The sequence below is a fragment of the Oncorhynchus gorbuscha genome, linkage group LG18 (assembly GCF_021184085.1).
Source record: "Oncorhynchus gorbuscha isolate QuinsamMale2020 ecotype Even-year linkage group LG18, OgorEven_v1.0, whole genome shotgun sequence".
Classification (NCBI taxonomy): domain Eukaryota; kingdom Metazoa; phylum Chordata; class Actinopteri; order Salmoniformes; family Salmonidae; genus Oncorhynchus; species Oncorhynchus gorbuscha.
In genome coordinates this window covers 28,035,342-28,049,198 of record NC_060190.1, presented here as the reverse complement: position 1 = coordinate 28,049,198, position 13,857 = coordinate 28,035,342, and the positions used below count along the sequence as shown (strand labels likewise).

General features: G+C 40.1%; 1 protein-coding gene across 4 annotated transcripts in view; it reads left to right on the top strand.

Annotated features, from left to right (window-relative positions):
* The window catches only part of LOC124003382 (potassium voltage-gated channel subfamily KQT member 2-like), an 84,841-nt gene extending 73,314 nt beyond the window's left edge, over positions 1 to 11,527 (top strand). For all 4 annotated transcript variants that reach the window (XM_046311581.1, XM_046311579.1, XM_046311583.1 and 1 more), the window contains 2 exons: positions 7,616 to 7,739; positions 7,846 to 11,527. In XM_046311581.1, coding sequence (XP_046167537.1) covers positions 7,616 to 7,739; positions 7,846 to 8,568 — 847 coding nt within the window. In that variant the 3' untranslated portion in view covers positions 8,569 to 11,527. The remainder of the gene's footprint in view (positions 1 to 7,615; positions 7,740 to 7,845) is intronic.
* The last annotated feature ends 2,330 nt before the right edge of the window (positions 11,528 to 13,857 follow it).

The window sequence follows — 13,857 nt, the reverse complement described above, 5'->3', positions numbered from 1 at the left end:
TCTCTGATTTTCAAGCAGATTTAAGTCAGAACCACTCAGGAACAATCAACACCTCATGGAAAGCCATTCAAAGGTGTGGCATTAAAATATGTGTAATTGTCCTGCTATTTTAACTCTATCCCAGGGTTAGGTTTTCAGAAGACTACGGTGGGTTTTCTTCTAACTTTTTACCTGTGCTTTGCTACTTTCAAATTTCTTCTGATCCTGACAAAGTTCCCAGTCAATTGGACTGAAATAGGTGCCGGTACTATTTTGACTGCTATTATGATTGTCTGTGTATTTCATATCCTCCAATAGTTAAAACACTGTCAGTTCCACAAGCATGTGGCTACACCTGCAATAACATCGCTAAAACACGTGAAGGGGACCAATAACATTTGATTTGAATTGAATGCCAAAGACACACCAGAATGGCTTTGCTAGAGGTTTTGAGTGTTCCTGAGTGTTCCACAGGGGTGTGGGCGTGGGTGGGCAAAGGCCCAACCAATCAGATTAAGCAAAAAATATATATAAAAAATATACATTATTTTGCTCTACTGTATTTTTTTTACCTAAGCACAGTACTTGACTTGGGCAGGAGCTCACCGGAACTCAGTACCTTTTTCTTCTGCTTGACTTCTTGCACCTCCTATAGAATATTAGCTCAAAAGTATTGAGGAGTTTCTGCACCTAAATATAAATGGTACCGACACCTATTTCAGTCCAAGTCAAGCACTGGCCTAAACATGCACAGCAGTGGGATAGGGGTGGGAAAACAAAAAGGGATATGTATTGACAATAATAATACTAAATTGTATTTGGCAGATGCCTTTCAGGACACGCAAGGACTTCTTACATAAAATCTAGTGCTGTACTTAAAATCTATTTAATTTAGGGCTATGTATTGAATTCTTTTTGAATTATGCTTGATTATTTACCTGGAAAAAAACAGTAAGAGGAAGTTGTTAAAAAATATATATAATCTTATCAATTTCAAAAGAATGAGTGGGTTCACTTTGCACTGATACAATATGCAGTAAACAGTAGCTATCGCTGTGTAGGCTAGGCTACACTGTGTAGGCTACTCACCGTTAGCTTGTTAGCTAAATGTCCAAACAAAGCTCACTGTTAAAAATGTTAAAAGGATGTTGAAGAATTTGCGAAGTTATGTGATATCAGTGATTTTACCATGAAGGCCCTCCAGTCCCCCTCTATATTGATCACTGATTGCATTGATATAATCGAGGGCCTTAAAGACAGTGTCAGAATCATCAGAGTTCATGATCAGCATCCCAAAGGCCAGCATCCCATCACCTCTTCACTGTTGACGTTGAGACTGGTTAGCCTTTTAAAATGATAAACTTGGATTAGCTAACACAGCATGCCATTGGAACACAGGAGTGATGGTTGCTGAAAATGGGCCTCTGTACACCTATGTAGATATTCCATAAAGAATCTGCCATTTCCAGCTGCAATAGTCATTTAGGACATTAACAATGTCTACACTGTATTTCTGATCAAGTTGATGTCATTTTAATGGACTTTTTTTTTGTTGCTTTTCATTCAAAAATAAGGACATTTCTAAGTGACCCCAACTTTTTTCAATAGTAGTGTAATTACAAAAGATGTGTAGACTTGTTAATTGTTTACTCCATGTGTAACTCTGTGTTGTCTGTTCACACTGCTATGCTTTATCTTGGCCAGGTCGCAGTTGCAAATGAGAACTTGTTCTCAACTAGCCTACCTGGTTAAATAAAGGTGAAATAAAAAATAATTTAAAAAATTACATGTACTGTATGATGCGTGGGAATACTTTGAAACAGATTTCCAAAATTAAATCACTTCTCTGGTGTTTTTACAGTCTTATGTCCAACAATAAAAAAAGATTCAGGGGCCAAATAAAATACTGTTACTTTTACTTAACCAGGTAAGTTACTGAGAACACGTTCTCTTTTTATAATAACAACCTAAAATAATTATACTTGAGTCAGTGCCATGCTTTACTGTCACACAATTCATAGCTAAATTCAATTGCTTTAAACCTATTGTTGACTATGTTATGATAGTCTGTCAATCAAATATTCCTAAACCTAATGGCATGTTGTTAATGGCGTGAGCAAACAACAGCCCCTGTTGGCTGGAATCATTGGATGATTGATAATTCATGATATTCCTGAGTCCCACCCACATCACTGGATAGGCTACGGATGACGATACGGATGACGATTCAGTGACGATAAGTGGTTATTTCAATGAAACCTTGATGTAGTCTGTTTCTTTCTAACTGTCCCGTATGCATGTTAATACAACTCTTATCAAGCCAATTAGCATTTGGCCTGACCTGCTTCATGCATATTTTATGATGTTAAAGAGACTTACCATAAAGGGTCTAATATCCAGAGACACAACCCTGATAACCATGACCAAGCTCATTTTCCATGAGGTTGTTCTTACCAAGTGAACTCAGCCATTTTTTTGTTGTTGCAATTATAGAGTTGTGAGTTTTGTTCCCCCAAAGGTCAGAACGCATTGAATCTGAATTCAACGTCTATACGCTTTACACAACAATAGTAAGTGTCTGTCCACCATGGATAACACTCGGCGAGATCCTGAGCATTCAGTCTCATCTCAGGGGCATCGTTGTCAAATAAGTACAATATATGTTGTGAGTTTACAAATGGTACCACATATATGTAAATATATTCCTACTTAGAAATCTCCTCACTTTCTTAAAATTATGGCTGCACTGTCATAACATACAGCTACAGTATAGTGGCCAATTGAATTTACCAAATGAAAACAGCAATTTGCTGTTTTACTATTGGCAAATATGTCTGGAATATATTTTCACTTATTTGTCCTTGTCTTTTGTCTCCTGGTTCTGTTGTTTTGGTTTCGTTCATTTGATGTGTGCCTGTCGGACTGGTCCTTGTTGCGCCGTCATCCTGCATTGTGCTGGTGTCTTCTCTATTCACTTTGCCAGGATAGATATGATTGTTGGTCCCCCTGGACCCTCAACTCCCCGCCATAAGAAGTATGCAACTGATGGACCCAAAGAGTCACCAAAAAACTCTCCTAGGTTAGGCCTCACCAGACTACATCTCTCTCATCAAGAGCTTATCCCTTAGTTCATTATCTATTCTCTTGACAAGCAGCGAGAAACCTTTTTTTGTCTCGGCCTACTGTGACAGCGTGACTAGCTGTGTCTATATCGCAATGTGATGCAGTGACTTGATCAAAGTAGCAAGCATCTTGCAGCAATTATTCAGTTATTCTCAGGATAAAATCACTCAAACTCAGTGATTCATAGTCTCTTTGACGGCATTTGAGTGCTGATCAGCTTTATATACGGGAGTATACACATATACTGAATGTACAAAACATTAGGAACACTTTCCTAAAATTGAGTTGCACCTGCTTTTACCTTCAGAACAGCCCAATTCGTTAGGGCATGAACTATACAAGGTGTAGAAAGCTGATGTTGACTCCAATGTCTCCCACAGTTGTGTTAAGTTGGCTGGATGTCCTTTGGGTAGTGGACCATTCTTGATACACACGGGAAACTGTTGAGTTTGAAAAACCCAGCAGCATTGCAGTTCTTCACACACTCAAACCGGTGCGCCTGGCACCTACTAGCATACAATGTTCAAAGGCATTTAAATCTTTAGTCTTGCCCATTTACCCTCTGAATGGCACACATACACAATCCATGTGTCAATTGTCTCAAGACTTAACAATATTTTTTTAACCCTTCATCTACACTGATTTGAAGTGGATTTAACAATTGACATCAATAAGGGGACATAGTTTCCACCTGGATTCACCTGGTCAGTCTGTCATGGAAAGAGCAGATGTTCCTAATGTTTTGTGCACTCGGCGTATCGAACATGTAAAATTCCTATTTTTCTTGCACTATACTGTGACAATCGTACTAGAGAATTAATGGAAAGTACAATTAAAGTAAAATAAGACTAGCATGGTTTATCCAATAGTTAAGAATATGGTAAATTATCCTGTAGGACATAGGAGAAGTGAAGCTCCTAGTTAAGTAGTCAAGTCATGTAGCCGAGCAAAAAAGGGTTGCGCTGCAGATGTAAAAATGTCTTTATAAATACATTCGATTAATTGATATTGCCTGCAACACATTGACAATGTGAAGGGCTTATATGTAAAGATAGCAAAATTCATTTACAGCCTATGACCTGTGAGGCACCTATAAACAATACAGTAAATTCTTCGGTTTTGGATGCATGTTGGCATGAAGTGTATTGAAGCATGCCACATGATGCACAATCTACATTTTAGAAGTTGGATAGTTTTCTATTCTTGGCCGCTTCGGATGTTTGCAAAATTAGTAAGCATGTTTTGCCTGACCATGGAGCCGTTCTGTGAAAAATTTTTTTCTAGGATATTGCTCTCTTATTCAGATGTTTAAAATGTCTAGTTCAGTGCCAACTCTCTTATAAATAGGCCTCAGTCAGTTTTCAATCTTGCATAGATGTTGTGGATGGTTTTTATAAGGTTCATGGTGCTTTACAACCTGGTCTCAGAACATTTAGTATTATTCTGTATGTAAATCCGGAACACTCCATTTAGTATAATATGTTACGTTTGTATGGTATGTATTAATCTGTGGATGTGCATCATCCATTTCGTATGATATGTTGCGAATTACAATTTGTTTTATGTGTTACAATTTGTTAAATGTACAATATGTTACGAATTTGCAAACTTACATGTTACCAATTCCAATTTGTTGTAGCTACATTAGCTACCTGGCTAATGTTAGCTAGGCTAGAGGTTAGGGTTAAGTTTAGTAGTTAGGAGTTAGGTTCAAGGGTTAAAATTAGGGTTAGCTAAAAGGGTCAAGATTAGGCTTAAGGGTTAACTAAAATGTAAATAGTTGCAAATTATCTAAAAAGTATTAAGTAGGGCCTCCTGAGTGGCGCAGTGGTCCAGCGTCGTTTTGATTAGGGGAGGGTTTGGCCGGCATGGATGTCCTTGTCGCACTAGCGACTCCTGTGGCGGGCCCGGCGCAGTGCTCACTGACATGATCGCCAGTTGTGCAGTGTTTCCTCCGACACATTGGTGCGGCCAGCTTAAGTGGGCATTGTGTCAAAAAGCAGTGCGGCTTGGTTGTGTTTCAGAGGACGCAAGGCTCTCGACCTTCACCTCTCCCGAGTCTGTACGGAAGTTGCAGCGATGAGACAAGACTGTACCTTCCAATTAGATACCATGAAATTGGGGATAAAAAGGGGTATAAAAAATCTATAAAATGTATTAAGTAGTTGAAAAGTTGCTAAAATGGTAAAGTTATCTGTGGTGAGATTCAAACACGCAACCTTCGGGTTGCTAGGCGATTGCGATATCCGCCCACCTATCCAACCTGACCAACCGTTTTGCCTTAAGTAACCTTCTGTCTTCTGCCATACCAAATGTAGCATATCATACTAATTTGTGACTCACAACCTGGATTCAGTCTTATATAGCAAAATTAGATTTTTCTTAAAAACGTTTTATGAAAGTAGAGACTCAGAGCTACAAAATGGTAAATCAAACACTGCATTTGAGGAACAACAGGAAAGTAATTCTGCTTTGAAACTTGTAAACTCACTTTTGAGAAAATCGCCGGTTTTGCTATCTTGTGAAGAACTCTTCTTTGTCTACACCCATTCAGCATTGTTCTCACCCTAAGCTTTAGCCCCATCCATCTCGTTTCGATCTCAAAGCGCACACTTGACGCTCTGGCCGATGATTCGTTTACCTCTGGATAACATGAAAACAGCCTAACCAGCCCTGCTGGCAACAATTTAATTACGTTTTTTTTGGAGACGTTTACTGACACCGGCCATATTCAGCGGGTGTTGTACACACTTCACGTAACGTCAACTAAAGAGCCAGTCAGCCAACGTTAGCTAGTTTAACAATAAACAGTGCCAACAATGCCACCGTGCTGGGAGCTAACCAACCATGTTCAATGTTAGCTAGCTAACATTAGGCTCTAACTAGAACAGTACACATATCTGGGAAAAGAATGGCAGCTAGGGAGCCAGCCAGCTAATGTTAGCTAGCTAGCTAACAGTACACTTTAGCTTAACACATATAGCTTGCTAGCTAGGTAAACAATGTACCTAGTTAGTTAAACAAAGTGTAAGTTCACACACGTCACAAAACGTTAACTAACGAGCCAGCCAGCTAACGTTAGTTAGTCAAACAACAATGAACAGTGCCAACAATGCCACAGTGCTGGAAGATAACCAACCATATTCAATTTTAGCTAGCTAACATTAGGCTCTAACTAGAACAGCAAGCGTCTCTGGGAAAAAAACAATAACATCATCAAATCTGGAGACAGGTGTTTCCTCCATCTCTTTCGCTATCATACTCGAATTCCACTGATTTAAAAATGTGAAGTGGAGAGCCACACTTATGCAGCTGCACACAATACATTTTTAAAAAAGTTGCGTTTGAGAGAATTACCAACCCAGACTGACGAGCTTCTATGGCAGACCAATCCTCTCTCCTCTCTCGACACGTCCAGCCCACGCATTATCTCAGCCAATCATGGCTAGTGGGAAGGTTGCTAACTTTTTCTGTGGCTTAACCAACTGTAATTTAACAATTTTATTCATATTTACAGATGATATACAAGTTTGTTATTAAGGCACATGAATGTTCGCATTTCTGTCAAGAAAAACATTTTGATTTAAAAAAAAAATTATAACTATGCTCAAACGACTCTCGTGTTTAAGTCATGACTTGCGACATACGCCTAGTTTCCTGAATCTATTCATATTCGAGTATCCCGGATGTACAGTTACTATGTTACTTCTAGTCTGAGACCAGGCTGTGCTTTAGGGCAATAAGTATAGCTGATCCAATATGTCCAAGCAATTTCTCAGTGACACTTTACTTGAAACAACCTTCCCTTGAAGTGTAAACATTCAATTCACACTTTACTTTCAGAACGCTTTCAGAACCTTTGTCATAGCAGTCATAGATCCCTTGTCATGACTGATTGTGACAACTTGCTTTACACTTCTGACAACTGGCATAACAATATTATAAAGCAGACCGTCTGTGGCAACTATATTACCATCCCTGGCAAATTCATAGGGTGTTACGTCCTTTGTTAGATAGAACCTGTAATACCCACTTAAGACAGGTATTATGTCATTCATTTAACAGCTTTAAGTAGGCATACAAACGTAAAGTAATGTATTGCTGTATTGTCTTGCTGGGTTCAAGAGCCAATGAATGGCAATGATGAGTAGTTGAAAGAAAAGATGAACCTAACCCTGCACCCTGTAAGGCCCTGGGTCCTCCTCCTCCATCTGTCCGTATGCCATCCCATGCATGTGCCCATCCCACTCCCACTCCCACTGTGCTCAGCGCTAGGCAGGTGAGAGATATATACCTGAGTGTGTGGTGCTCTCCTCTCTAAACCTGCACTCATCTACCTATTGCAATAGGGTCAGAGAATGTCTGGGTTTATATACATCCTTTTTCTTTACAATTGTGGACATAACTTTTGAAGGTTGATTAAAAATAATGTTGCCGTCTGTGTCAATTTCAAACAGGTTGGCTCTATTGGCTTTATTCTAGACATTTCCCGTTTTGTGTTTTGAACCGGTAGAGTTGACCAGATTGTTGGTCGAGGTACTCCGATCACAGATAAGGACCGTCCCAAAGGAACCACAGATGGGGGGGTTGAGGAGGACCCAAGCATGATGGGGCGTTTGGGGAAAGTGGAGAAAAAGGTAAGGTATTCTATTTAGCAATTAATGGCAGTATTGACTGTGTTAATGTCTGTCCCTTGGGCTTTCCAATTCTCCATCATGTCATGGTGTCTTTCCTTCTGGGCAGGTCATGTCAATGGAAAGAAAGCTGGACTTCTTGGTGAACATCTACATCCAGCGCATGGGCATCCCCCAGTCGGAGACTGACGCCTACTTTGGGTCCAAAGAGCCCGACCCGGCACCGCCCTACCACAGCCCTGTGGACCACATGGCGAAGAGTGGCTCCATCACCAAAATCATCCGCTCCAACAGCTCGGCCGGACAGAAGAACTTCGACCCCCCACCAGCCTGTTCCGGCCTAGGGGGACACTGCCCCCCCTCCACCTCCTGGCAGCAGCACCCCGTCAGTGAGGTACACCAGCGCAGCCAGGACAACTCCCCCTCCCCCGTAGGGGATCCCTCCCTGGTCCGCATCCCTCCTCCACCGGCCCATGAGCGCTCATCTGGAGGCCACAGTGGGAGCAATCGGGGGTCCCACCGCAACAGCGGTGGCGGCAGTGGTGAGGGGGATAGAGAGGGCAAGGCAGACAGCGACACGTCCATCTCTATCCCCTCGGTGGACCACGAGGAACTGGAGCGCTCATTCAGCGGCTTCAGCATCTCCCAGTCCAAGGAAAATCTGGACTTCCTGAACAACAGCTACTTCAGTGTTGTAGCCCGCTGCGCCAAAGTAAGGCCCTACATCGCAGAAGGTGAATCCGACACTGACTCGGACCTCTGTGCCCCCTCGCCCCACTCTGCCACCGGGGAAGGCGCTTACGGGGGCAGAGGGTGGTCAGGATCCAAGTAGGCCAAAACTGGAACTGCTCATATAAATGGTTCACTCTGCCTTAGAGTTCAGAGTTGACTGCCCAATATGCTGGGTGTTACCACCAATGGTACTCGTGAGAACCGAATAACCTGGCTCCTCTTGAATGAGTGAGAAAAAAGGTTATCAGACCACGCTCCAACGGTTTTTGCTGAGAAAGCGCCTGTAGTTTTTCATGCTGGGAATGTTTGCGGCAACTTGACTTAAAGCACACACATTTGTTCTCAAGTATTCGCACACTCATTAACTCAAGGTTAAGTTTGTCAGTGATTGTTTTGATCTTTTACTCGGGAACGGAATGCATATTAATTGCCAACCTTACATTATCATTGAGATGGTTACAGATTTAAAGAATTCACTTGAATTTCAAAACTATGACATCCATATTCCTTTGTTGCATTTGATTGTTTTCGTGGCATAAGAGATTCCCAATTTCATCTAACTTGTCATGTAATTGTATTTACATCCCAAATGACTTAGTTATTTACAGTGGATAACAGATGACATGTTTTGCTTTATGGTTGATCAGCTAAATATATTTATTTCAAAGGAATGTAATATTATAGTCAACATTATGGCTCGTGTCCATAAACCCTATTGGATATAAGGACATGTGATAACCAGTTCTATGTGCACTATTTTAACAGTAATTGTGGTACACAACCCTTTAAGGCTTCTTTGCATGAATGTGCACAAGGCACAAACGCACTGACGATGTTCACATTACACTACTCACTATAGAGATTGTACATATTCGATACCCACAATATTATATTTGTGATATCCACAAAGATGCTTTCTTTGGCAAGTGGTGGAGTACAACCAATATTGGAACATTTTGTTTGGTCTTTATGATCTGTAAAGATGTATTTTATTGATTTTTTTAAATATATCACATAATTGTAATTATATTTATTTGTTTATTCATTTGCTGTAAGACAAATATGTGACGTTTTTGGAAAACAAGCTGCATGTGCAAGCACAATCACCTTGCAGCTGTTTGCCAAATAGTATTCAAATGCACTATTTGCCAACTACATTCATAATATGACACAACTGGAAACATTAACAGAATTCACTAACATAAAATTACAACAGCTATAGTTAGATGAACGCCTTATATTTTGTTGATTGCATCACATTTTAATGAAAGTATATAATATCATTTCATGATGATAGAAATGTTAACAAAATATTCAGGCATGTTATTTAATTAACATTTTATATTTTTTGCAAAAGCCTTACTCACAAGCTTGACATGATATTTGATTTAAGCCAAATGGGGGCATTTAACAAACTGTTTTATCCTTTGAAAAGCCCCTTTATCCATTGATATTTCAACATATATATTTTTTTAAATTAATTGTGTCCTTTCCAAGGCAAAAACATTTAAGAATGTATGTGTAATGTTTTACTTTTACTTTATGATTATTTTAGTCAAACTTCGCTCTGCCAATATTTTTGCTGCTGTTTTCCCTCCATTTTCTCCAGTGCCGATCAGAATATGTAGACAAATATTGATGGCAAAGGAACACACGTATGAATTACTAACAGCAGACATTTTTTTTTATTCACACTCTGTATTGTGGATACACAATGATTGAACAGATACATTCTGCAACTAGATCTAAATAGGTTCATCCAGAGATTTACTCCATAAATTATGAAATGAATCATCAAATAGAGAGCTACCTTCAAACCCTTTTAAAATGCAGACTTGCATGAGATAAAATGATCTTTTCAGCAACTGCCTTGTAAATGTCCTGGTGACATATCTTCACTCCTGTCATTCTAAATGAAAAGACCCAGAAGACGCAAAGCAATTATATTTCCTAGGTTCAACTGGCAACACAATTTACTGCAGGGAAGAATACACATTTTCAACAATTATCATCTCCGCAAAGATATCAAGAAATATCCTGTTTGTTTTGTTTGTTACATATTTTCACATCTACGCTGCCTTGCTTGCTTGTTTACATTCAATTCTTTTCCAAAGAGTGTACTTCCCAAATGCCTTGGATGTCTTTTATGTTTGTTTTTTTCCAACCTTTGTTACAGGCCACAATTGAAAGAGCTATTCTGAACACAAAATATGCTTGTGAATGTATTTTTGAATGTTGTCTCACTCAAGGTATTACCATCACTGTTAACACACAGCATGCTTAAACATACTTATTTGTTTCTGTTAGGCTCCAAATAACTACTAGAAAGACAAAGTTCTGAAAAGAACTACAGACAGAGCGATACTTCATGTCACTTGTATTTTTCAACCCCTGCAAGCTTACATTTTTTTTGAGAGGGGGGGACGGGACTTATTGTACTTATGTGTTTACAGGATATATTCATTTTATTTTACTGAAAGTATCAATTTCACAGTCACATGGATTTTGTGACATGCTGTAAGCAATCAAGCAGCCCCTAAATGTTTTTGTTTTTTTGGCACACCAAAGTTTTTAGAAAAAAATGACGAAGAATTCAGCAAAAAAAAAATATATAATCTGTATTTCTACAAATAAAAAAAGAGGCATGTGATTGTGTCTCAATGTAATCAAGCTATGAAATTATTGTTATTTTGAAATGCAATGTCTTTTTGGGCTTAGTAGTGGTCAATTTGCAGTGTACAAGTTATTATTATTTTCCTTCCCCCCGACCATTCAAAATCGGGCCACAGCTGAATCTAGTTGCCTAACACTGCTGTAAGCATTTCAAAGCTGTTATGAAAATGTTGACTCTATGATTTCAGTCATTATTGTTTTAGTTTTTTAACTGAAATACTCCATCTTTTGGAATCAATGCTTGCCGGCATGTTTTGAACCATATTATAAACTGGGTGGTTCGAGCCCCGAATGCTGTTTGGCTGACAGCCGTGGTATATCAGGTATGACAAAACATAGATTGTACTGCTCTAATTACGTTGATAACCAGTTTATAATAGCAATAAGGCCCCTCGGGGGTTTGCGGTATATGGCCAATATACCACGGCTAAGGGCTGTATCCAGGCACTCCGCATTGCGTCTTGCTTAATAACAGCCCTTAGCCGTGGTATATTGGTCATATACCACACCCCCTCGTGCCTTATTGCTTAAGTATACCTTGAATATATATTTTACTTATTATGTAGCATTGCCATGTAGTAACACTCTAATCCATGAACCTAATGAAAACTGTATAATAAACGTTGTTTATCATAAGATTGTTTTCATTGATTCGATCAATATGGTGCGAGTACAGTGAATGCTTCAGTCTCTAACTAACCAGACTTCATTTATAAGTCAAATCAAATGTTATTGGTCACATACAGATGGTTAGCAGATGTTAATGCAAGTGTAGCGAAATGCTTGTGCTTCTAGTTCCGACCATGCATTAACATCTAACAAGTAATCTAACAATTTCACAACAACTACCTTATACACACAAGTGTAAAGGAATGAATAAGAATATGTACATATAAATATATGGATGAACGATGGCCGAACGGCATAGGCAAGACGCAGTAGATGGTATAGAGTACAGTATATACATATGAGATGAGTAATGTAGGGTATGTAAACATTATTTAAAGTGGCATTGACTTGTGATACATTTATTACATCCAATTTTTTATTTTTAAAGTGGCTAGAGATTTGAGTCAGTATGTTGGCAGCAGCCACTCAATGTTAGTTATGGCTGTTTTAACAGTCTGATGGCCTTGAGATAGAAGCTGTTATTCAGTTTCTCGGTCCCAGCTTTGATGCACCTGTACTGACCTCTCCTTCTGGATGATAGCGGGCTGAACAGGCAGTGGCTCGGGTGGTTGTTGTCCTGGATGATCTTTATGGCCTTCCTGTAACATCGGGTGGGGCGGCCCGTCAGAAAGGCAGGACCCAGTTGCATAGGGCGGGGTCGAGACCCAGAGTTTGGAGGGTACTATGGTGTTAAATGCTGAGCTGTAGTCGATGAACAGCATTCTTACATAGGTATTCCTCTTGTCCAGATGGGTTAGGGCAGTGTGATTGAGATTGCAGCGTCTGTGGACCTATTGGGGCGGTAAGCAAATTAGAGTGGGTCTAGGGTGTCAGGTAGGGTGGAGGTGATATGATCCTGAACTAGTCTCTCAAAGCACTTCATGATTACGGTGAGTGCTACAGGGCGATAGTCGTTTAGCTCAGTTACCTTAGCTTTCTTGTGTACAGGAACAATGGTGCCCCTTTTGAAGCATATGGGAACAGCAGACTGGGATAGGGATTGATTGAATATGTCCGTAAACACACCAGCCAGCTGGTCTGCGCATGCTCTGAGGACACGGCTAGGGATGCTGTCTGGGCCTGCAGCCTTGCAAGGGTTAACACGTTTAAATGTTTTACTCATGTTGGCTGCGGTGAAGGAGAGTCCGCAGGTTTTGGTAGCGGGCCGTGTCGGTGGCACTTTATTGTCCTCAAAGCGAGCAAAGAAGTTGTTTAGTTTGTCTGGGAGCAAGACATCTGGGTCCGCGACGGAACTGGTTTTCTTTTTGTAGTCTGTGATTGACTGTAGACCCTGCCACATTCCTCTCATGTCTGAGCTGTTGAATTGTGACTCTACTTTGTCTCTATACTGACGCTTAGCTTGTTTGATTGTCTTGCGAAGGGAATAGCTACACTGTTTGTATTCGGTCATGTTTCCGGTCGCCTTGCCCTGATTAAAAGCAGTGGTTCGCGCTTTCAGTTTTGTGCGAATGCTGCCATAAATCCACGGTTTCTGGTCGGGGAAGGTTTTAATAGTTGCTATCGGTACAACATTACCGATGCACTTGCTAATAAACTCACTCACTGAATCAGCGTATACATCAATGTTGTTGTTCGATGCTATCCGGAACATATCCCAGTCCACATGATCGAAGCAATCTTGAAGCGTGGAATCAGATTGGTTGGACCAGCGTTGAACAGACCTGAGCATGGGTGTTTCCTGTTTTCGTTTCTGTCTATAGGCTGTCTATGTTACAGAGAAACAAGACTCGACATGTGAAAACAAATAAAATCACAGAGTGCAAGTTATTCCAAATTCATCTCATGAAGGTGAGTTTCACCACATCCCAGAGTTAGATTAGACACATGATTAAAACCTGAAGATATGCTTCTGACCAATGGCACAGGAGCTGGAGCTCCGGCAATTGTTAGAAGCAGGTTAAATGGTCCTCCCCAATAAATAAATGAATAATTTTGAAAAACGAGTCACTGTATTCTTCGAGGGACATTTATTTTCAAAAGGCATCTGCTGCTAGAAAGTGAGTAACTTCTCCCGCTTCCACTGACT